Source organism: Epinephelus fuscoguttatus, linkage group LG13 (genome assembly GCF_011397635.1).
Source record: "Epinephelus fuscoguttatus linkage group LG13, E.fuscoguttatus.final_Chr_v1".
In the NCBI taxonomy this organism is placed as follows: Eukaryota; Metazoa; Chordata; class Actinopteri; order Perciformes; family Serranidae; genus Epinephelus; species Epinephelus fuscoguttatus.
In genome coordinates, this window is record NC_064764.1 from 25,509,554 (window position 1) to 25,534,808 (window position 25,255).

Below are 25,255 nucleotides of genomic sequence, written 5' to 3' on the forward strand. Positions count from 1 at the left end.
ATGCCCCAGATACTAAACACAACACTAAACATTTCTCAAAGGAGGTGGAGACCAGTAACAGAGCTGAAAATAGAGTGATTAATGAACTTACAATCACCTGGTTGCCAACGAATACAATCCTTACCCTAAATTCTTTGTTTTATGAATATCACTACAGTTGTGTAATGCTATAATATGTATCCAGTGTTACAACAGAAAATTCTGATTAAATGAGAAACTGTTTTATTGTATTAACCAGCATTTTATGAAAATGAAGATATGCAGTAGTGCAGCAGTGATGGAATATAACAAGTATTTAAATACTAATTTGGGTACGTGTACGTTACTTGAGCATTTCCATTTTAAGCTACTTTACACTTTGTCTTAATTACAGTTAAGCAGCAAATGTGCAAGTTTCTCCACTACATTTATGTGACGGCTGGGGCTGTAATTAAATAAAAGAGGTTTTTACTTAGAATAAACAATAATACAAAATATTTAAGTAAAACTCGGGGTGGGGGGATCGATACAGCATAGCATCGCGATATTTTGCGTGGCAATATTGCATCAATACACGGTCGCCAAGTATCGATCTTTTATTATATACATCATTCATTTTTGCAAATACATATTTTGATACAACTTTTGGTACCAGAATAATAAAATCAATTACTTTTTCGTTGCACTAGATGGTGCTGATATTTTTTTCCTGGTAAGGTCAGCGAAGGTCTCAGCGGCATTTGGCAGGAAGTTATTCAAAACAAAGATGGAGGCATATCAGCAATCAGAAATGAGCTGTCGGCGTTCAAATAAAAAATCTGGACTTGTTGGGAATTTTTTAACACAGAAGGAATGAAGGAACTGGATATGACACATGTAATTTGCAAGCAGTGCCATGTGAGAATAAAATACTCTGGGAATACTACCAACATGAGGGCTCAACTTACATGCCACCATCTGGAGGTAGCGTTAGTCATGACAGTATCATATCGTGAGTCCTCTCCTCCCCAGCTCCTAGGTTTAACTAATGCTACTCACATATTAATCCACTGACAGGGGACATTGATCTGTGTTCTCCTACTTTTACTTCTGATACGTTGAGTTCATCTGGTGATTAACGCCTGCATACTCTGACTTTAATTTGTGGTATTTATATGGATCTGAATACTTCTTACACCACTGGCTGTCACCTGGTTTATGTTAGTTGGATCTGTTTTAATTAGTCTAGTAATTATAATAATAATGAAGTTATGAATTAATGAATGAATTATGAAGTTTAACTATGACCTTAATTTCACTGAAAAATATACATAAATGTATCTGGTGTAGTTTTAAACACAAATGTGTACAGAATAAATTTAAGTTGTGTCTTACTATATAATGACGAAAACTCTGTCTGTGTCTCTTTTCCACATTTTTCTCTTCACTGACTTGGTCAATCCATGTGAAATTTGGCACAGTGGTAGAGTGTCATGGGAGGATGCGAATGAAGCAATATTACATCAATTGGCCAAAGGGGGGCGCTATAGCAACCAACTGAAATTGCAAACTTTGAATGGGCATATCTCATGTCCCATATGTCATAGAGACATGGAACTTTGCACAGAGATGCCTCTCCTAATGAGGAACAAATTTGCCACAAGAAACAGAACTTCCGGTTATATAGATTTTCCGCCATTTTGATTTTTTAGAAAAACACTTAAAATCAATCTCTTCCTAGGAAGTTTGACCGATCTGCATGAAACTCGGTGAACATAATCTAGGGACCAATATCTAAAGCTCCCTCTTGGCAAAAGTTGGAAAACTTACTAAAACTGAGCTTCTATAAGGCAATGAATATTGCTGAGGGCATGGCTCATCGCATAAAGGTGTGTAACATCTCAAGGGTTTCACCGATCACCACGCAACTTTGTAGGCATATGACCACACATAATCTGAGGGGACCCCTCCATTATTGACCCCATAAAACAAAATGGGGGCGCTAGAGAGCTAATTTCTTATCTAGGCCTAACCGCCATATCGATTTTTACTAAACTTAATAGATATGTAGAATAGGATGCCTCAAGGTGACCGGAGAAATTTAACTCTAAGTGGCAACTGGGTGGCGCTATAACAACAGAAAAATGCTTAAAAATGTCTAAAATGTGACCGATCGCTGTGGCTCCCCCTGTGGCTGAGTGTTTGTTTGTTTTTCTAATTTTTGGTATGACTAAGTCATGGTATGGTATGCTGTACATAATCACGGAAACTGTCAGTGTGTCATTCTGTCAGTCAGTCATTCTGTCTGTCCCACATTTTTCTACTCACTGACGTGGTCAATCTATGTGAAACTGCACATAGGCATTGAGGATTGGCATAGGCAGAAGGTGACAAAGCTACCCATGGGTATGGACTAGTCTTAAATAATATGGATTCAATTTGTTTCCCTGCTCTACATATAGACTAATAACATTCATTTATTCAAATAATCATCGATACCCTGACTATTGTACAACCTCCAGTAAGAGTGATTATTTAGAGTGATAAGCGTTCTCTTTTAATTCTCATATTCCTCGACAAAACACACCACTGAGTTTAATGTTCCCCTCAGACACATGTCACTCTACTGCAGCTTTCTGCTTTAATGATTTACAAATATAAAATTAAGGTTTCAGTCCATGCTTCCTGTTCTGGTTTGTGTACATTGTTTCTATTAGCAACGTCCACACTGTAAATCAATAAAGTCTCATAAAGGCAGGATTAATTTGCTTTTTATAAGCAACATATGGTGCCTGCCTGACTGGGGTGCGGGCCTCCCTTTTCAGAAACCAACAATCATGCTGGATGAGGCCTGGTTTGAAGAGCAGCAAACTGGAAATTTAAATTTAGTTCAGTTTGTTGCCTCTAATTCTCTGTGATAATTGTCAAAAAGTGTGTATATATTATGTTGTATTTTCAAATAGTTCAATGTGTTTTACAGTTTTGCTGTTTGGTGACAAAAACAGGACAAAGAAGAAATAATTTAACCACTTCAAACTGCTCAGGGCACTTCAGCGTAGGCTGACAAATTTATAACAATAACCTGGAAATGTTTGTGCGCAGGTTTGTCCAAGCTGTGTTCCTATCATGTTTAGTTCTTGACTTCCTGTGGATGACCTTCTGAACAGGGTGCCTCTAACGTGCCAAGTTATCATACTGAGCTTTAAAAATACATTCTGTTCTCAAGTTAATGTTTTAAAATTCACATCTAATGCTATTAAACTGTTCCTTTTTTGTGTTACGTGTTTTGTATTGTTTTGTCTTATGTCTGTAGAATTTCAAGCAATTCATGAGCCATGATTACAGCGGCCTTTCATCAGCGTAACATCAGAGAACTTACAAACGATGCTTCACTGCAGCTACAGCCATAATCCAAAAATGTATTTAAAAATTTAAGAACTCACAAATCAAATCAATCAATGACACAATTCACAACTCTCTCAAACATTGAAATTGGTTCGTTCAAACTACTATACCTTTGCCATGTAAAGGTTGAGGGTGGGTTGGCTTCCGTCAAACATTCAAATACGCCTTGAGACTTCTCAGTAATGTTCACTCCCATCGGTGGAACTGCAAGAAACGGGGAGAGAGAATGACCTGAGTTACTGCTGAGAAGAAACTAATCACAGTGTATCAGAAAACTAAAGGACACCTATGTTTGGATTCCATCTGTCATGATAGTGTTGTTATCTTGCTTTTAGAACTTTTCAGTTTGTTTCAAGGTTGTTTAACACTGCAGTATCACAATGTCTTACATTCCAGTGTCGGCTTGGGTGGTGTCATGGTATTACGGCATACCAGGGTTAGAAATCCCACAAGTATATACTGTCAAAAGACCAGGGATATACTCACAAAGCTCTCCAGTGCTGAGTTGCTCCTAGTGACGAAATCTTAAGCATATGAGAATGGTATAATTATTAGTTTTTAACTCTGGTGGAATTCACTTACATATTATTGCCATCAGCTTATTAATAGCATTTTAACCTAAACAAAGAAAAGTGTACAATTTCCAGAAAGGTAAGTGCTGCTTTAAGAGAGCTCCTACGGTGAAAAACTGTAGAGACTGCCGAGAGGACATCTGAGAGGCTTAAGAGTTTCTTAAGGAGAGGAGAAAATTGTGGAAACTCAAACACTGGATGACAGCGAGTAAATGAAATGCAACAGATTAGATCATGCAGGGCTAACATTTTTGGTTAAGCTCATAAAGGGTGTGCACGCACTTCCCAAACGAAATAACGCCAGAAATTAAACGATCATGACACCAAGAAATTGTAAAAAAGAAACAGTGCAGCAGTGATGACTTGGGTCTGTTTCAACCCTCCATCAGCAGAGTGTTCATGACAACCTGTTCACAGTCAGCAGTTCATTTCCACTGGGTGTCAAAAATGAGTGTGTCTGTGACAACCAATCCCACCTGTTAAAAGAATGCATCATACCGAGCAATGGGGTCAACCACACCTTCTCACTAAGGTAACCATTTCTGTCCCTTCCTTGCTCAGAGGAAGTTGCTCTGAGAACTTTCCTAAGTCACTCCCAAGCTAGGATACCTTACTAAAAAAATTTAGGCTAAGTTAAGAGTTGTCTGAGAGTGTTCTGAGAATGTTTGTGAATACTGCCCCGGACTCCCTGTGAAAGCGCCAAAAAAAGTCTGCGAGTCTGCAGGTGCGGTAAAGTGCGGACATTTGGATTCAGCGCTAACAACGGGGTCAACCACACCTCCTCACTAAGGTAAAGGTTTCTGTCCTTTTCTTGCTCAGAGCTGCTCTGAGAACTTTCCTGAATCATTCCTACGCAAGGACTCCTTACTACAAAATTTAGGCCAAGTTAGGAGCTCTCTGAGAGTATTGTCAGAATGTTTGTGAATACAGCTCCAGACGCCGATCTTTCTATTAAACTCATATGGAAAGGCTGTATTGTATATGCACCAGGAGGCAGCTGAGCTAAATGACTGGGGACATCCTGCAAGCAACGGCAGTGAGTAACTGCAACCGGCAAAACTGCGTATTTTTACATCCAATTCTGTGAATGAAGGATTTATTTCGACTAAACCAGAGCTGGTGATTGTTGGAATAGCGGACTAACTAACTCAAAGACTAACAACACTAACTAAAATGCTTTTCGTGAGTTTTATTTTGTTTCTGTTGAGTTTGAATCAAATGTTTTATACAATAAGGTAACACAGCAATTAAGCCTTTATGTCTTCAAAAACCTCAAAAAATAGGCTGCATACAAGAGAAAATATAAGTATAGTATAAAGTGTCAATAGAATTAAAAAAAAAATAGGCTTATGGCACCTGAGGTGGCCAATCAAATTTAAGGGTCCTGTGCCACCCCTGGCCACACCCTGAAGCTCACTTTTTTACTGCTGCTACAAGAAGGACAAATTTGGGTACTTCTAAATGTCTTTTACAGTTTGTACTTTTCAAATTCACAAATATCGACAATATTTACACTGATGCAATCTGTCAATGTAAAGACTACTGTTGTCTGACTCACAGACTGTTGAAACTGTATCTAGGCAGCCTGCAGACTATGTTGTTACTGCCTGAGGTTTAGACAGTGGGAGTGTTCTGTGTATTTGAAGGTTGGTGGGGAATTCCAGCCTCAATGGGAGCTCCTTTGTCCCTGCAGCCGAAGGAAGGAAGGAAAGATAAAGGCTTTTTACACTGGCAACTGTTTTTGCCTCGTATTTAATCTGCAATACTGCTGTTACTGCACATTTGTTTTGGTATTGGCACTGAGCTGTCATCTATGTTATTGTCTCCTCCCTTTTTCATTATTTTGCTTTGGCAACCAGATAACACCAAGTGATTTTGTTGTTAAATCACAGTATCTATCTTTTTTTTGTTTTGTTACTGTGTTTCTTACTTTCCTGAATCATTGTTCTTGTTCATTGTTCTTACATAACATTATTTAAACTCAGGGGTGCAAGCGGATGTCTGGCCGAGGACACCAAAATGTTCAGACACAGCACTAGGCGTCATGATGTTTCTCCAGCCATCCACTGCTCCCTGGCTGAACACCTCATGTTGACCATGACACTTGACACTCACTTGACTGAGGTAATGACTTGGCTCAGCTGAACAAAGCTCATGTGATGCAGTTGGACAAAAAGTATGCAGCCTTCTTAGCTTTTTTTTTTTTTTTTTTTTTTTTTAAACTTTAACTGACCTGCTTCCACAGGCCCTGTTTACAGGTACAGTCCTGGGTGATCGGACCACAAGTGGACAGCTTTCAAGGTCTAGAGTGTGATTTAGGGGCATCTACTGGCAAAAATGGTATATAATATTCATAACTACATTTTCATTTGTTTATAATCACCTGAAAATTGCAATTGCAACCTTGGAATGAGGTGTTTATATCTACATAGGGAGCAGGTCCTCATCCACCATGTTCGACAGTAGCCCAGAATACAACCCTCTAGATTGGGCCATTTTTATTTTCGTGTTGGCCACCATAGCTCTCCTACATGCTTGGCACAGTGGAGAAGTTTCACTTTGCAACCTCACCGCTAGATGCCTCTAAATCCTACACACTGGTTCTTTAAGTGAAATGCACCCAGTGTGTCCTTAATATGTCTTGAGATCCCATTCATTAGACCACATTTGGAGGTTGTCTGGGCGGCATATGGCCACATTCTTTAGGCAGTGTGTGCACTATTGAAAAAGCACCTACTCAGCCAACAGCCTCATTTAATAGAGCTGTGTTCCAAACAACATAGGTTTTATTGGGTTTTATTAGGTTTGCCTGGAACACGCCAGTAGCAGTGTTTCCCACAGAAGCGGAATATATGTGTGATGGTAGCTGATACAGGAAGGGGGGGTGTCAGCAAACTTCGCTTTTATACTTCTTGTGTGTACTTGTGGTACTGTGTTACTGACACTATTAATTATGTATAGAGCAACATGCAGATTGTTACCAGAACATTTACAAAAGCGGTTTGTTTTTATTTTAGAGGACGACGAGCATAGAAGAAAATTTCGCTTTAAGCACCAGTTTGCATGGACTACATTACAACAGATGTGTACTTCAGTGATGGGCGTAAAACTCTGGAATTCTCTACAGAATGTGAATATGTTTAAAGGGTTGTCTAAATATTTTGCAATTTAAGAAAATGCATAAAGAAAGAACAATTAAGTTATATGAAGTTGTCACATGGACATTGTGTATGGCTCTCGATTCTTCTGTTTATTTATTTTTCTTTCTGAAGTTACTGTAGGTATTGGTTATTTACTATAACTGACAGATCATCTATTTCTTCTGATCATTTGTGTTTTGAGAGAGGGGCAGGTAAAATAATACTGTTTTCTTCCTCTGCTCCTTTTCCGTCATGGACATATTCTGTGTCCCATCTCTAACAGGATATATGCAGGAATCCTAAGGTTAATTTCAGTACCTTTTTAAGACTTTTTTAAGACCTTCCAAAAACACTTTAAGACCTCATCACCACTTCAAGCTGTTGTTAGCAGCAATGCATCTTTTTTTATATATATATTTTTTGGGGGGGCATTTTTTGCCTTTAATGGACAGGACAGTTAAGTGTGAAAGGGGGAGAGAGAGAGAGAGGGAGAGACATGCAGCAAAGGGCCACAGGCTGGACTCGAGCCCAGGCCGCTGCGGCGACAGCCTTGTACACGGGACACCTGCTCTAACACCCCAGCAACAACGCATCTTTAACTTACTAAACAGTTGTAGTTTGCAATTAAATCCATGGAGCACAAACATACAATAGAACTCAGATAAGATGAGAAGGAATAAAGCTTGAAAGAATAAATTAAACCAAAGGCAGGTTTATTAAAATACACCTTAGGTCATAACAAGTAACACACCTTTACAGCTCAACATCAACTATTCAAGGCCAACTTGCTGAAAACAACAACCTTATGGCTAGCCCCTTGCATGTGGGATTCAGGGCTGACCCAAAAAATTTGAAGCTTTGTTCGATGGCACGGGATTCGATTGTGATTTTTTTTTTCTTAGAATATTCAGCCTTTTTTTCTCCCGTTTTCTGGGGGACCTTGAACGCAACACTAATCATGCCGTCAGTTTACGGTTGTTTTTTTCCCCTTTAGCCATATGTAAACTCAAACAACGGTCCGCTGCACTCTGAGTCTGGTGTCAGTGACGCATGCTGCTCTGAGTCGCGCATCTGTCTGCTTGCGCTGCAGTGCGCGCCGAGGGTTTTAAATTTTAGTGTTAAATCAAAGTTAAACACTACTTATCAGCAACCAGAAGTGTTTTTTCGTTTGTAAATATTTTTATCTTAATTCTAGGGTTGCAGGAAACTACCCTTTCACCATAATTTTTAAGTTATTAACTTTTTTGGACTTTTTTTTCCACCCCACCCCGCGTGGCAGTCCGAGTGTGCCTACCTACACATCATTGTTTGTAATAGTCGCGAGGAGGAAAATAAATTATACATTCATGGATACTTTTTGTCAAAGCTTGAATGCCAACAAAAAATTTAATACTTCATAAAATCACGATTAAGACTTTTTAATACTTTTTAAGGGCCTTAATTTTCCGACATTTGATTTATCAACTTTTAATACTTTTTAAGACCCCGTGGACACCCTGTCTAAATACAGAGGGTCCATGAATGCAGCACAGGCAGAATGTCTCATTAGTTCTTTAATTCCTCAGCAGCTGTTTGTGCAGTTTGAGCCTTGGGGTGGACGACTGATCAGCTGATCTGATCAGAGCTAATCAGATCAGATCAGATTGATGGGTGAGAGGAGCAGCTGCTGCAGAGGCGAGTGAAAGCAAACTTTTAGACCCAACACAATGAATGGTTAAGTTTTAGTTTTCATCATTGCGCCTGGTGTTATCTGTATTGTTTGGCCGCAAGCCAAAGTCTTTGCAAACTACTTCTTCATTCACAGGAAGTGCACACCAGTTAAAACGACCCATTTGAAGTTTGCAAACAAAAAAGATGTATATTTATGTATGATCCTATCACAAGTGCTCAGTCGAGATGCATTCTCCACATCAGACTCATGTTTATACCAGGTGTGTTTATTTTATAGGGGGGAAAAAAAGGACTTCCATGCTATACGTCTCGCCCTTGACTCCAGGCGTTTGTCACACTTTGGGTGGACTAGAAAAGCGTGGCCTGGTGTGGTTTATAAAAACACTCTGGGTGTGAACCAGAAAAATGATCTCAATGCAACAGTGGTTTGGAGTTTACCCACTGAGCTCTGGTATAAATAATTCTCTGGGGCGTAGACCATGTTTAAAATCTACTCACTCGAAAAAATACAGCTGACTACTTTAATAAGTTGAACACATTATCAGCCATTATACAGTATGTTTCAGTTTGGGTCTTCCATTGTAAAAATACACTTTACAGAAGTGATGACTACAACACCCGAAAATAACACTATAAAGTTAGAAGTGTTATTTAGGCTAAACTTTTCTTGCACCTGTGTTGCAGATGGCGAGCAGCTGTGTGACCCTGAACGCATGTTGTGAAACTGATCCACATCAATGATTTGAGCTTTTCTCCACTGACTGAAAACACACATCTGAACTCAAGGACTGTAACTTGGCTCCAGACAAAATACCCAGAGCCTCAAATTCCCCAGCCAGAGCCCTGTGGGATTGTCTGCTACTGTAAGTCATGCTACATGTGCTGTGCCGTCAGTTGGCTCACAAGCCAGAAAGAGAACAAGCTAGCTTCAAATACTGCCTCCACTGTAGTGACCAACGACCTAAGAAAGCATCTTGCTCTGTCACCTCCTTGCCTGACCGTGCCCTTTGTCTTAGTTGCCCTCCTCATTGTCTCGACTCTTGTCCTTCTTGGCTTGTTGTTACAAGCGCATTTCCAAGTTTGTGTAAACATGAAACAACATTCATGGAGAAGGAGTACACAAGAAAAGAAACAGGCATGTCTTGTGCAAAGCAGTTCCCATTTTAAACAGATCACATATGTGTAATTTAACATCAGACAATGTCTTAAAAGACGATTTTGCAGTATGACAAGCGTCATTTTATCAACAGTGTGTAAGGCAACTGGAAAAATGCACTGACAAAAAGAGTTACAACTGCTCTGACTCTGACCTTAAAATTTGACTACCATTGACACTGATCACAGAAGAGGAAGCTTCATCTTCCTTATCATAACTAGCTCTACTCCCTTCATCTCTACTTCCTCTCTCACATAAGCATCATGGCTCTCTGTAAACATCTCTGTGTGTTGCACTTTTGTTAGTCCAAACTCCATTAACTCTTAAATAACCAGTTAATTAAAGAAAAAGTGAGTGGCGTGAAATACAAGAGGAGCTTTCCTTTCAGTCCACCACTCCACTGATTAGATACCTGAAACGGCTTATTATAGAAGTATTACTGAATGATTAACACTCCCTGACTTTACTGTCAGTCTTGTTGCACATGATTGGACAGCAAAACACATTTATGCACATTTGTGCACAGAGTCGTGTTAAAGTAGTCCCCAGCAAAGGTTTGAGCACCTGTAACCAGAGCAAATAGGAACACCTGTGGGGGTGATTATGCCAACAGTGCCAACCACTGTTTCAACAGCCAAAACGTTAGGAAAAGTCATGTTTTGGCAGCAAAATCCCCCAACTGAAAACACATCTGTGTTTCGGTAAAAAAAAAAATCTTTCTGTGCTACTATCCAGCAGGAGACACAGCAAAGTCTGTGTAAAAAACAATCGCATTCGTGACATTGCCTGGCAGGAAAGACAGCAATGTCTCGGTAAGAAACAACCAATTTTTTTGTCACAAATGGCAACAGCTTGCTTAACACACCCAGGTTTGGTGGCTGAAAAGCTGCTGGAAACTAGGGGTGTGCCATATCATCTTGCTCAGGATAATACCGGTATAATTTTTAACATCATATGAAAAAATTCATATCATGATACTGCAATATTTAGACCTGTTGACTCAAACAGTTAACCACGGCAACAACAAACCTCCTGAACGTCCTGAATGTTTTATGAACAGCTTCTTCTCAGACTCTTTTAACGAGGTACCGCTCAGAGGGAACTCATTCAGCAGCTCCTCCAGCAGCAGCACAGCAACCCCCTCACCTCTTTCACATGGGAGTCAGTTTCATCAAGTGATTTTGCTGTAAATCTTTGGTAATATAAACCTACGTGACGCTTGTGACTTGACAAAAAAACGACATGTGCGATAGTTCTGGTATCATAACAGCCTGTCACAGGTTACAGCATGATGATAGAATGATGATCCAAAAACACTGATATGATACATAGGAAATGTAAAAATGTGACATTTTATTCTGGCGACTGACCTGCTTTTCAAATAATTAATTAAATAAATTAAATAACAATGCTAAAATGAATTACAACGATCAAGCACATTGCTAAGTAATGTAGAAAAGTATTTGTATACTCACAGAAGACCTGTATGTTGAAGTTGAGGGTTTCTTTGTCCAACCTGGCTGCACTGGTGACAACACACTGGACCGAGTGACCGTTGATTTTTTTGGTTGGTATTCCAAACAGCGAGCTGACCGTGGTAGTCGTACCGTTGGCATGCGAGCTGTAGTTGGTTGTTATCCTCACTGATTCTTCCAGGGTACCAGTGATCCACACCACCTCTGCAGGAGGCCTGGAACCAGCAGCCGTGCAGGTAACGAGGGAAACCTCTTCATCACCCAAAGTAACAGGATCATCCTTCAGGCTTATGACCGGAGGCACTAGGGGAGTTTCATACATAAAAAAAGTTAACATGCAAGCAAGAAGGTAAAAACAATTCTCTTACTCATTTTTAATACAACACATTATACCAAGCAAATTTAGAGGTATCTCTGTCTTGTGATTGCCACTGGGGAACAAAGTGAAGATGCATGTGTAGGTGCCTTCATCCATCAGTGTGGTGTTGGATAACTCCAGAGATCCATCGTTTTCGTTAAAGTTCCCGACAAATGCAAATCGATCGTCACGTCCGTTGACAAACTGTGGTCCGTTTTTAGCCAAGATTGTATAGAAATTGTCATTCTGAGGTTTTCCTCTGGTCATCTTCTGCCATGAAATCTGAGTCAAGGGCTCTGCTGTGTCGACGAGTTTGCAGGGTAAGATGGCGGTCTCCCCTTGCACCACGGTGATGTTTCCTCCAATCACCTTGAGACCTGTTGGGAGGATAAAATCTCATCAGGCAATCACATCCCATGTCAGTAGGCACAAAGACAAGTAAAGGCACTGATAGATGGAAGCATTCACGCTCGGCAGAGCATCTGACATTAGCGAGCAGAAACACAGTACAACAGCCATACTTTCTTTCACTCACTGAAACACTACGTTTTTCAAGAACAATCACCAAAATGGATTCATTTCAATACACTGGCTGGGCGTTACGTGTAGATGGGGAAATTGAAGCTTTTGCAAAGTCATGTTGGTGTGGAAACATAAGCCTGGTGTAGGCGTTCTTTAAACAAAAGCATGTTTCGACTGACTACTGTGAAAACAACAGCCTACAATCAATCTTAATGACAGGAGTGTGGATGTATGGCTGACCCTGGCGCAACTTTCAAAATGATGAATTAGTATCTCAAAAATGTCGAGTTAATATCTCAAAAATGAGTTTGAATATTAAAATACTGACTTATTATCTCAAAATAATTATTTATTTTCCCAAAATAATGACATAGCATGTCAAAATAATAAGCTAGTATCTCAACGTAGTGAATTAGTGCCTCAAGATAATGAAAAACTTTTAAAATAATGACTTGGCATCGTTTCTAGAGATGTCCCAATCAAGTCTTTTTGCCCCCAATGCCAATCCAAGTCATTTGATACTGAATATCTGCTGATATCAAGTCCTGATCCGATTCTTCTATTTTCCCTGATTACACAGCCACACGACATCCAAGCTGTTCCTTTTTACTAAATAGCAAAGTATAAAAAAACAAACCCTCTCCTTTATCTATTTGGCCTTGTCGCTGTCTCGATGAAATGTCTCTGTCCCTTTAAGAGAGTATTTTTCAGTATTTGTTGCCTCTGTGCAGCCTTTGCCTGAGTTATCTGAATGAGATGTATTTCACTCAGTATTTATTTTTGTTATCCGTACATCTTTAACACAGATGAGGCTTCAATAATGAGTTACTTTTATTGGCTTTTTGCTCGCGGGGCTTTTGTTGCACTTGCAGTGGCGTGGTGAGTGTGGTTGTCATTGGTTCTGCACTGCTCTTGGTCTCTCCTGTGAACAGGGCGGAAAAACGTCTCCCACCCTTTCCATGACTGCTGGACAAACATCGCACCACAGAATGTCCTTCCTGCCGGTTGCTATCAATCGTCACAACTTCTCCCTCAGAGTGTCGGCCACTCTGTTACTGGACTGGCTTTTGGACTTTTTAAGCTACTGCATTTATAATTCATAAAAACCAACAGGGTGCAATAATTCAACTGCTGCAATATTTTTCACCTCTTGAATGTATATATTTATTCAACATACAGTGCATGTATTTCTTATGTTTACTCTTATTCTGTTTCATTCAATTGATGTATATATTGTAGTTAAATTTTCACACTTACAGCCTCAGCACAGTGAGGATACATATTTTATTTGTAATATTTTAATATCTTAAGTACTAGTGTTAAACACTGTAGCATGATGCACATTTTATTTTTTTTAATAAACATTTTCATTTCTATTCTAATCTAACTTCATTTAATTGTATTGCTTTATATTTTCATACCTCTATTTCATAATCTTATTTTTACTTCTTATAATTCTCTATTCTTTACATCAGAGGGACTGTAACGAATCATAATTTCCACTCGGGGATCAATAACATATTTCTGATTCTGAAATACAGAATGCAAGATACTCTCTCACTGAGCTGAAATGAAACAGGTGCTCATAACTTTATAACTTTTAAATAACATTAACAAACAGTCTCATACGGCATTTATCTGTCATTTATGATGCGTCATCTTTTGCCGCGGGTGAGATTTAAACCCTGCTCATGGAGCTAAGGAGAGACAGAGGATGTTTTCACACTTGGTCCTTATCAACCCTCTAAGCGGACTTGAGTGGTTACTCAGCATTTTTTTCGCATATGTGAACACTCCAAGAGAGCTCAGTCTGCAGTGTGGTTCGATTAACCTGTGCATTGTGAACACAAAGTCCTCCAGGTTCGCTTTGCTCTTTGCTGTTGTATTTAGCCCTCTAGATCACATGCTTTTGCACTGAGATGCTTGAAAAAAACCCACGTCAGCCTGAAACTATTGCAAGGATGCAGGATGGTGAGTAGTTTGGTCCACAGAAGATACTACACATCTCCAGATGTGGCATGTAGAATACATCAAATGGCAACAGTTGACAGCACAGTAACGCTGATGTTTTCCTCCATTTTTTAATTCATCTGAAGGTGAGGGGCTTCATAACCGCACTGCGGTGCCACGTCAATTAAAAACAAAACTATATCAGTGTATTATATATAGGCTACAGTGTGAACAGAAGGAGGACAGAGGCCCCAGTAGAGCTGAAGTGGTCCACTTTTTGGTGCACTTTAAGGGTGTTTTTACATTTAGTCCTTTTTAAATGAACTAAACTCATTCCTCTAAAAGTGCACCAAAAATTGGACCGACAGAAAAGGGACTCGGTTCTTTTTGTGTTCACATTGTCAGTTCATTTGAAAGAGGACTCCGTTTCCTGCCCAAATAAATACAGGCGGTCATCAAATTCAAATGGCTCATCCAGATCCAGTTGGTCAAAATCTGGTAAAAATTCAGCCATGACTACTCCAAACAGTCGCATTTGTAAGCTCACTACAGCTGTAACTTCCTGCAACAACTCAAGTCTGGCAAGACCAACTGCTGTAAAACACCATAAACTGAATAGTAGTGAACAGTGTGAACAGGAAGAAAACTGAGGCCCCATCAGAGCTGAAGTTGAACAGAAAGAGAACTGAGTCCTCTTTCAAATGAACCGACGATGTCAACGCAAGAAAAACCAAGTCCCTTTTCTGTTGGTCCACGTTTTGGTGCACTTTAAGAGGACTGAGTTCTGTTTGTTTAAAAAGGACTATACACTACCTGTTACATGCCCCCCCCCCTTTGCTCCTTGATCCTTGATCCTCATCCTGTGTCTGCCTCTTCTCCACCAGGTGTGGCTGCACACTAATCAAGAGTACTTATAAAGAGGGGGAGGGGAATGCAGCTGACTCTCTTTCCTCACTCTGGCCTGGCAGCAGCAGCAGCAGGAGCTGCTGCAGTGTTTTTTGGTGAGACCTTATGTAGCTTTTTTGGTTTCCTTTATTTTCTCTTTTCTGGTGGGTCCAGTGGTTCAGTTTTCGTGGCTTCTTTTCATTGTTTAGGGTAGTTGTTTATGTTAGGGTAGAAGGGAGAACCGTGTTCCGCCGGCCCCATGTGGGCTGGGCAGTGGTGGCTCCCTTTCTTTTGTTCTTTTCAGCTGGCCCACCAGTAGTTAGTTAGTTTGGGAGGGGGGGGGGCTTATTTAGTCAGGGTTTTTTTTTTCTTGTATGACTTGGTCTTTTGAGTTGGTCACATTTTGTTGATTAATAAAAAAAAACATGCTTTTCAATCGCAACTCCTGGCTCCTGTGATTATGTTCGATCCCACTGGCACGAGCTGATTCATGGGATCGTAACATAATTTGGGGGCTCGTCTTAACTAGTTGGGAACTTTTAAGTTCTCAATGTGGTTTTGTGACATCTAGCTTTGGTGGCTTAGTGGCAGTAGGCCTGTGTAAGTCGGGATGTTTTGGTAGTTTATGGGTGTAGCCTTTTTGTACTGTGTGTTGCCTTTTGTGTGTTTGGTAACTTTGTGGACACAGTTTTGTGGGCTTTGTGGTAGCAGCAGTCGTGGCTGTACTGTGTGTGCAGTGATTTGTGGGTCAAGAGTTGCCGTGGTGTTGAGGCTGTGTAGTGTGTCTGTGTTTGTGCTGTAGGCCGAGTTGTGGAGACATTTCAGATGGAGTTCAAGTTGGCTGAGTTTGTTGATTCTCCATCTTTGGAGGTTTTTGATCAGTGTACTAAGGCTAATTTGGTGTTAATTGCTGACCATTATGAGGTAGCTGTTTTAAAGCAGGCTAAAAAGCAGGCTATTAAAGCAGTGTTGTATGCTGCCTTGGTGGATAAAGGTATTTTGCCCCTGGTGCAGAGTACTTCAGAGCAGTCAGGTCGGTCTGTTGATGAGGCAGTAAGACTTAAGGAGTTAGAGGTTGAGTTGCAGCGTCTGGCTTTGAAAGAGAAGGAGTTGCACTATATTAATGATCTTGAAACTAAAAATTGAACAGCAAACTAAGATCCGCATGCGTGAATTAGAACTTGGTGCCGCTTCTCCAGTTCCTAGTAGAACCACTGATTTTGATGTGAGTAAAAACATCCGCTTGGTTCCTCCTTTCAATGAAAGGGACGTTGATAAATATTTTGTCTTGTTTGAGCGGGTGGCATCAACATTGAAGTGGCCGAGAAATGTGTGGACATTGTTGTTACAATGTGTTTTGAGTGGTAAAGCGCAGAGGGTTTACTCATCTCTTCCAGCAGATGATAGCCTTGATTTTGATAAAGTAAAAGCTGCTGTGCTTGGAGCATATGAGCTGGTACCTGAGGCGTACCGTCAGAGGTTTCGTAGGTTGAAGAAGCCGGGGTACCAGACCTTTGTTGAGTTTGCTCGGGAGAAAGAGTCTCTTTTTGATCGCTGGTGTACGTCCAGCAAAGTTGAAGATTTTGAGCAGCTTAGGCAGTTGGTGTTGATGGAGGACTTTAAAAATTGTCTCCCTGAGCGAGTGTCAACATATTTGAATGAGCAGAAGGTTTCTGATGTGTTTAAGGCGGCTGTCTTAGTGGACGAGTATGCTCTGACTCATAAGACCGTTTTTGTGGATCGCCCTTTCAGTAGTAAGCCTGTTGAAAACATGAATGGTACTGTGAGGGATAGTACTAGAGGTCCGGCTATGGGGTCTGAGCTGGTCAGAAGTGTTGGTCCCTCAGAACCTGAGGTTAAGGTTGAGAAGGAGGACTTGAGGGAAAGAGATAATGTGATGTGCTTCTATTGTAAGAAAAAGGGGCATATTGTGGCGACGTGTCCTGTGTTGAAAAAGCGGAATTCTAAACCGGTGGCTTTGGTCAACAAAGTTGATGAAACCTTGGATGAGTTCCCTGCAGTGTCCAGTGACCTGGCAGATTTTGCTCCATTTGTTATGGATGGTTTTGTCTCATTGCCTGATAGTAGTCATAAGGTCCCTGTGAAAATGCTGAGTGATACTGCTGCCTCCCAGTCTTTTATTTTGGAGGGAGTGTTGCCATTCAGTGACAGGTCTGCAGTGGGTTCTGATGTTCCTGTGTTGGGTTTTGGCATGAAAGACATAGGTGTGCCTTTGCATCGAGTCTGTGTGGAGTCTGACCTTGTTTCAGGTGAAGTGACTGTGGGAGTGCGTCCTGGTTTCCCAATTCAGGGGGTTTCCTTTTTGCTTGGGAATGATCTGGCTGGAGGAAAGGTGCTGGTTACCCCTGAAGTGACGCCAGTCCCTGTTAGGCAGTCTCCTGATGAGCTCGCTGTGAGGTTTCCAAAGGTTTTTGCAGCTTGTGCTGTTACTTGGTCTCGCTCTAAAAAGGACGAAGCTGATGTTGATTTGAGTGACAGTTTTATGTGATCCTGGTGTTGATTCCCAGATTTCTCCAGAAACTGTTGAGAGTAAAGGTGTGGATGTAGGGCCTTTCTCTGAGGTTGAGCATTTGTCCCTGACTCGTGACCAGTTGATTGTTGAGCAGAAAAATTATGCTACTTTGTCTGCCTTGTTTGAAGCTGTGGGAGCTGGGGCTGAAGTGGATTCTGTGTCAACTGGTTATTTTGTGAGGGATGGGTTGCTGATGCGTAAATGGATGCCATTGACTTCCTCGGTTGCAGATGATTGGATCGTTGTCACTCAGATTGTAGTTCCTGTTCCATACCGAGCAACAATTTTGAATCTGGCTCATGATAATCCCCTCGCTGGTCATTTGGGTGTTAAGAAGACATATGATCGCATTTTGCGGCATTTCTTTTGGCCAGGATTGAAGAGGGATGTGGCACGCTATTGTAAATCTTGTCATACATGTCAGGTGGCTGGGAAACCAAACCAGACCATTCTTCCTGCTCCGTTGTATCCGATTCCAGTAGTGTGTGAGCCTTTTGAACGTGTTTTGGTTGACTGTGTGGGTCCACTTCCCTGCACAACAGCAGGTAATAAGTTTTTGGTGACAGTGATGTGTGCATCAACTCGATTTCCAGAGGTGTTTCCTGTTCGTGAGATCACAACTCCCATTGTTGTAAAGGCTCTGACAAAGTTCTTTTCATTGTTTGGCATGCCGAAAGTTGTATAGACAGACTGGGGTTCAAACTTCGTGTCGCGTGTGTTTGCTCAGGTGTTAAAGCAGCTAAACATTAAACACTGTCATTCCAGCGCATACCACCCTGAGAGCCAGAGCGCTCTCGAGCATTTTCACCAGACATTGAAAACCATGTTGCGTACATATTGTCTGGAGTTTGAGAGGGACTGGGATGACAGGGTTCACATGCAGATGTTTGCCATACGGGAGGTGGTCCAGGAATCTCTGGGGTTTAGTCCATCAGAGTTGGTATTTGCCCATTCTGTGCATGGTCCCTTAAAGCTTTTGAGTGAGAAGTGATTGTATGAGGGGACAGAGCAAAACTTGTTGGACTGTTTGAGTAACTTCAGATTCAAGCTGCGCCGTGCATGTGAGATAGCCAAAGATAATCTCGAGACGGCACAGGCAAGAATGAAGGGATGGTTTGATAAGCACGCTAAAAGCCAGGAGTTTCAGCCTGGTGACAAGGTTTTAGTGTTGTTGCCGATCCCTGGGTCTAGCCTGCAAGCTCGCTATAGTGGTCCTTACCTGATCCAGGAAAAGGTGGGTGATAGGGATTACCTTGTAGCCACTCCAGATCGCCGTCGTAGAAATCGTCTCTGTCACGTTAATATGTTAAAACCTTATTGGGATAGGGATAAGGTGCAGGCGGAGTCCAGTTCTGAGGCAGGTGAGGTCACTGTGTCACCTGTGGTGCTGTCCGGTGCTGAAGTTGCTGCACCATGTGTTAGTCTTGTGACAGGAAAGTCTCAGCGCTGTCTAGTGCTGAAACAGATGACAGGGTTTTGTCTCAGGCCCTGACTAAGGGAAAGTTGTCAAACTCTGAGATCTTGAATGATCTTCCAGCTCGTTTGTCTCATCTCCCTGAGCCACAGTGCTCGGATTTGGTTGAGTTAATTGAGTCTAACAGGTCACTGTTTGCTGATGTTCCTTCTCAGACCCATTTGTTGAAGCATGATATTGATGTGGGGGATTCACCCCCGATTAAACAGCATCCGTGTCGAGTGAACCCAGACAAGCGTCGTCGGCTTAAGCAGCAGGTGAAGTACATGGTGCGGCATAATATTGCTGAGCCCAGTAACAGTGCGTGGAGCTCCCCATGCTTGCTTGCTGATAAAGCTAATGGTGAAGATCGCTTTTGTACAGACTTTCGTAAAGTTAATGGTGTGACAAAGCCTGACTGTTATCCTCTTCCCAGAATGGAGGATTGTGTGGATCGTGTTGGGGGTGCCAGGTTTGTGACAAAGTTGGACTTGCTGAAAGGTTATTGGCAGGTCCCTTTGACTGAAAGGGCAAAGGAGATTTCTGCTTTTGTTACACCTGATGACTTTTTGCAGTATACGGTCATGGCTTTTGGTATGCGTAATGCGCCAGCCACCTTTCAGCGTTGATGAATGTTGTCCTTTCTGGTCTGCCGCTTTGTGAAGCGTATCTGGATGATTTGGTTGTCTGTTCTGAGTCATGGTCTGAGCATATGGAACATTTGGCGTGCAGTGTTTTGTCGCTTGGAGGAGGCAGGGTTGACAGTGAACTTGTCCAAATGTGAGTTTGGGCAGGCCACGGTGACGTACCTTGGGAAAGTAGTGGGTGGAGGTCAAGTTCGTCCTGTGCGAGCAAAGGTGGAGTGCATCGAAGCTTTTCCTGTTCCGACCAACCGAACAGAGCTTCGCCGTTACCTTGCGATGGTTGGTTATTATAGGGGCTTCTGCAAAAATTTTTCTGCCGTTGCCTCCCCCTTAACTGATCTGTTGAGTCCAAAGGTAAGCTTTAATTGGTCCAATGCCTGCCAGTCGGCGCTTGAGCAGACAAAAGTCTTTTAGTGAATGCACCTATTCTTGCGGCACCCGGTTTGATCAGCCCTTTAAGCTGGCTGTGGACGCGGCGATACTGGCGTCGGCGCTGTCCTTCTGCAAGAAGGTTCGGATGGTGTTGAGCATCCAGTTTCTTATTTTTCTAGGAAACTCGATGTTCAGCAGAAATGGTACTCAACCATTGAAAAGGAAGCGCTGGCGCTTGTTATGGCTCTGGAGCACTTTGAGGTTTATGTCGGCTCAACTATAGCTCCTGTTATTGTTTATACCGATCACAACCCGCTTGTTTTCCTACATAGAATGCGAAACAAAAACAGACGTTTGATGAATTGGAGTTTGCGGTTACAGGCCTTCAATGTGGAAGTCAGACATATCCGTGGCAGGGATAATGTTCTGGCTGACGCATTGTCGCGCCTGTGAATGGTTGTTCCTGAACAATGTATCCTGTGAAGACTGTAAGTTTTTTCCTTGTTTACTTGTTTTGTTTTGTTTTTCCTGATATGCATTGTTCAGTAACTTAGGGTGGGGGTGTTACATGCCCCCCCCCTTTGCTCCTTGATCCTTGATCCTCATCCTGTGTCTGCCTCTTCTCCACCAGGTGTGGCTGCACACTAATCAAGAGTACTTATAAAGAGGGGGAGGGGAATGCAGCTGACGCTCTTTTCCTCACTCTGGCCTGGCAGCAGCAGCAGCAGGAGCTGCTGCAGTGTTTTTTGGTGAGACCTTATGTAGCTTTTTTGGTTTCCTTTATTTTCTCTTTTCTGGTGGGTCCAGTGGTTCAGTTTTCGTGGCTTCTTTTCATTGTTTAGGGTAGTTGTTTATGTTAGGGTAGAAGGGAGAACCGTGTTCCGCCGGCCCCATGTGGGCTGGGCAGTGGTGGCTCCCTTTCTTTTGTTCTTTTCAGCTGGCCCACCAGTAGTTAGTTAGTTTGGGAGGGGGGGGGGCTTATTTAGTCAGGGTTTTTTTTTTCTTGTATGACTTGGTCTTTTGAGTTGGTCACATTTTGTTGATTAATAAAAAAAAACATGCTTTTCAATCGCAACTCCTGGCTCCTGTGATTATGTTCGATCCCACTGGCACGAGCTGATTCATGGGATCGTAACACTACCGCTCAAAGGTTTGGGCTAACTTGGAAATGCAACTGAACAGGACACGAGTTGGATGAGAGTTGAAATAATTATAATAATAATTAATGGAAATGATGAATGTGTACTTCAAACTTTGCCTTCATCAAAAAAAAAAAAAAAACCAAACAAACAAAAAAAAAAAAACACCTTTTGCAGCAATTACAGCCTGGCAGACCTTAGGCATTCAAGCTGTCAAGGTAATCTGATGAGATTTCACCCCACGCTTCCTGGAGCATCTCCCACAAGATGGATTGGCTTAATGGACTTTCCTCCGTACCATATGGTCAAGCTGCTCCCACAACAGGTCAACAGGGTTCAGATCCAGAGACTGTGCTGGCCGCTTCATTACAGTCAGAATTCTGGCTTACTACTTATTCTTTTAATATTGCTGACACATTTTGGAGGTGTGTTTTGGGTCATTATCCTGTTGTAGGATGAAACTGGCCCCAATCAAGTGCTGTCCACAGGGTATGGCATGGCTTTGCAAAATTCTTGTGATAGCTTTCCTTCCTCAAGGTCCTTTCCACTCTGTACCACCTCCAAAGCAAACCCAGACAGTCACGCTGCCTCCACCATGCTTGACTGATGGCATTAAGCACTGTCCTTGCATCTTTTCACTTGTTCTGCGTCTCACAATCGTTATTCTGTTTGATCCGAAAGACCATAAACTTGGCCTCATCTGTCCACAATACCTTCTTCCAGTCATCCAGTGTCTAATGTCTGTGCTCTTTTGCCCATCTGAGTCTTTTCTTTTTATTGGCCAGTCTGAGATGTGGCTTTTTCTTGGCAATTCTGCCATGAAGTCCAGCTTCCTGAGGTTCGCTGTTGATGCTGACACTGGTGTTTGATGGGTTTTATTTAGTGCAGCTGCTTTTGTGCCCACGCCCTTGTCCTGACCTTATTAGGGCCAGTTTGTGCTGCTGTCTAAAGGGAGTAGCTAACAGCATGGTAAGACAGATCTCTAAAACAAGTTCTCTCTTTCTGGCCATTTTGAGCCTGTAAACAAACAACTGCTGATACTTAAGATACTAAAATAGCCTAAAGGATGCCATGCTCCCTTTTTTGCTCTCTTATTAGTACAGGTTTTCAGCTGTGCAACACAATTGCGAAAGAGTTTTCTAATGATCAATTAACCTAATGAAATAGATCATTCTTTAAAAATCATCCGATTCATTTTAATTGTTTGTGAAATGGAAAAAAATGTTTTGTGAAGTGCATGAAAATTGCAAGTGATCCCAAACTTTTGAGCGGTAGTGTGTACAAAAACACCCTGACAGACAGTGAAAAGTTGATGACTGGACATCGCTCATTAATTTTTAGATACTAAGTCATCATTTTAAGGTAACTCATTAATTTTGAGATAGTCACTCTTCACCTCTAGAAAGCTGCTCGTTATAATAATTTACAGGATCCCTTTTATTATAATCACACTGGCAGAAATGGGCTTCCCTACCTTCCAGTATCACACGGTTTTGTGTGTTTGCATTTTAGAAACCTCTGAACATGTGCCTGCATCACACAAAGCTGAGCAGAAGTTTGTTATGTAGATGCTTTTCAAACATGACATCGGATAGGGTAACATGCAGAGTCAGTATTTTGGGTAATCATTTGTATCCAGGTATAGCTTGGGGGAATAAAGGGGAGGAGGGAGCTGAGAACACGTGTCTTGGGAGAAAATGGAGTTTGCTAAACTAATATTTACTGACTAATCCACACATTAAGCTACCAAACCATACTGTACTCTACTGTTCCTCGCATTTACATATGATAGTTTTTAGTTAGCTTGATTAACACATTGCTTTTCTAATTCAAAGTCTGAATGGCGTCATCCTTTGTTCCCAGTGATAACCATGAGGCAACACCTGATACACCAGCTATTGTCAGCTAACTGTTAGGAGGAAGACAACCTGTCTCTTTGTTCCCTCTTTCACATCAGATGTAACTAACGTTACACCCCATCTATTTTCAAACTGGTCCAACCTTGTGTAATGTCTGCCAAGGACATGTTTCATTAACCCTTTCTATGTGCAACGTCGCAAACTATGTCTGTCTCCACGTCTGATGTGTATTTTACTGTTGTATTGTAGGGAACTCCACATTTTTGCTATTTGTGTAACGTTAGGCTGCTACGTAAACTGACAGTAACGTTAGTTGGGCTAAATGTAGCCTGGTTGTATGAGAAGAGGAGTCAAAAGATAGCGTTTAGCCTGGCCTACCTTCTGTAACTGTGCTCAGGATCAGTATTAACACCAATAAATGCATAGTGGAGCTCCTGGAGAAACATTGTGTCCATAGCGTATCGTTAAATGCACAACGGAGAGAACCATCCATCCATCTTTAAGCCTCTCCTTCAGTTGCCGGAGTGTTGGTGGGGCTGCTGTATACAATGCTGCGTTCAGGTGCAGTGGGATTTCAGCGATGTTGACTTCGTCAAGTAAGGATTTTGATGCTAGTCTACTACCCGGTGTTGTGTCCATACTGGTTTCCAATTTAACTGGTTTCCTTACCGAACAGCCGCAGATGTGCTTCGCCTCCGTCAGCAGATTTGTCACAAATCCACAAACATACACAACATATTACTGGCGATCTTAAAGTCGCAGCCCACATCTGCCACTGCGGTCAAGCCAGCCGTGGTTCGCTTTTGCTTGGTCAAATCAGCCACACGTTTTTTTCTAGTGCGCGAATCTACCAACACTTACGGTAATCGTAATGAAACGGCTCTGAAGAGCTGCTGGGAGTGACTGTGGGTCAGACTGCAGAGGGAAAGTTGAAGGATATTTCCATTTCCCAACTTTGACGTAGAATAAAAAAAACTTATTTTCCATAAGTAGTCCAAGATTCATATACCGCTGAACTTAGTACTCCCTAGACTACGTGCATGCATAATATGAAGTACTTTTACTGTGTACTTTTCGAGTAATCCTTTGTCAAAGTCCTTAACAGATCACAAGATCAAGGATATTTCACCCAACTTTGATGTGGAATAAAACACTTATTTTCCATAAGTAGTCCAAGATTCATATACCGCTGAATTTAGTACTCCCTAGACTATGTGCATGCATAATATGAAGTACTTTTACTGTGTACTTTTTGAGTAATCCTGTGTCAAAATCTGTGCAATACTACTGCATTATTTGTGTTTTTAAAGGCAGCAGGTATAGGTCATGCCATTTTTCTTAATCTTGATTAATTTTGCACATCTGTGCTGTCATATTTGATGATGTGTGCACGCAAAAAAATCAAAGCTACATTGCATCCCCCTTGTTAAAAATTAACAATTCGACCACTGATTATCAATTATTGGTTTGTGATTTCGTTTTTTACCATGTTTGCTTTATCATTTTGTCATAGTCATCCCCATTTGAGTTTCATAGTTCAGCCTTAGAGTTATTTTTGCATTTTAGTCAATTGGGATACATTTTTGTTTTTGCTAGGCGAGGCACCTGTGGTGAGGTCCCTTCACTTTAGCATGTGAGTAGTTGCACAGGGACACCATAGACTACACTATTTTTATTTGATGATTGCTGTGGTGTTTGCTGTGCCCATCTGTGGTGAGTGGTGGTAGCACCCCTTGGCACACCTGTGTAGTCTGCCTCTGCACAAGTGGCCACCGCTCAATTTCTTTACTTTAATTTTGCTTACTTTGGGCTGAGTTAACTTTTACATCACTCTTCTTCTTTTTTTTTAGAATTTATATTAAGGCCTTTATTTTTATAGCATAAATTGTAATAAAGTAATTTTATTTACCATCATTTTGGGGTTGTTTCTCATTTGTTATTAATCCTTCTTTTTTTGCTTTGATTATTTTGCTGATTTATAAATAACATTTCTAATGTGCCTCAGCATCTACTGCGTCCATTCGACTGCTGCTGTGCAATCCACTATATTAAAGTATTACACTTATTAGTGAGTGCTGCCTGGCTCTTCTGCTTTGCTGTAATTTTTTGGACCGGTGTTGTGTCCCTACTAGTTTCCAATTTAACTGGTTTCCTTACCAAACA

At 41.4% G+C, this 25,255-nt stretch overlaps 1 protein-coding gene across 6 annotated transcripts in view; it reads right to left on the minus strand.

Annotated features, from left to right (window-relative positions):
- si:ch211-214p13.3 (nectin-4) overlaps positions 1–23,922 on the minus strand; it is a 59,360-nt gene extending 35,438 nt beyond the window's left edge. For 2 of the 6 annotated variants that reach the window (XM_049594924.1, XM_049594927.1), the window contains exons 1-4: positions 23,471–23,739; positions 11,771–12,112; positions 11,378–11,680; positions 3,474–3,567 (exon numbers count right to left, since the gene is read on the minus strand). In XM_049594924.1, the coding sequence (XP_049450881.1) occupies positions 3,474–3,567; positions 11,378–11,680; positions 11,771–12,112; positions 23,471–23,585 (854 nt within the window). In that variant the 5' untranslated portion in view covers positions 23,586–23,739. Of the gene's footprint in view, positions 1–3,473; positions 3,568–11,377; positions 11,681–11,770; positions 12,113–23,470; positions 23,741–23,761 lie in introns of those variants that run through there. The other 4 variants (XM_049594925.1, XM_049594928.1, XR_007450820.1 and 1 more) reach the window with 3 other exon arrangements.
- Positions 23,923–25,255: the final 1,333 nt, after the last annotated feature.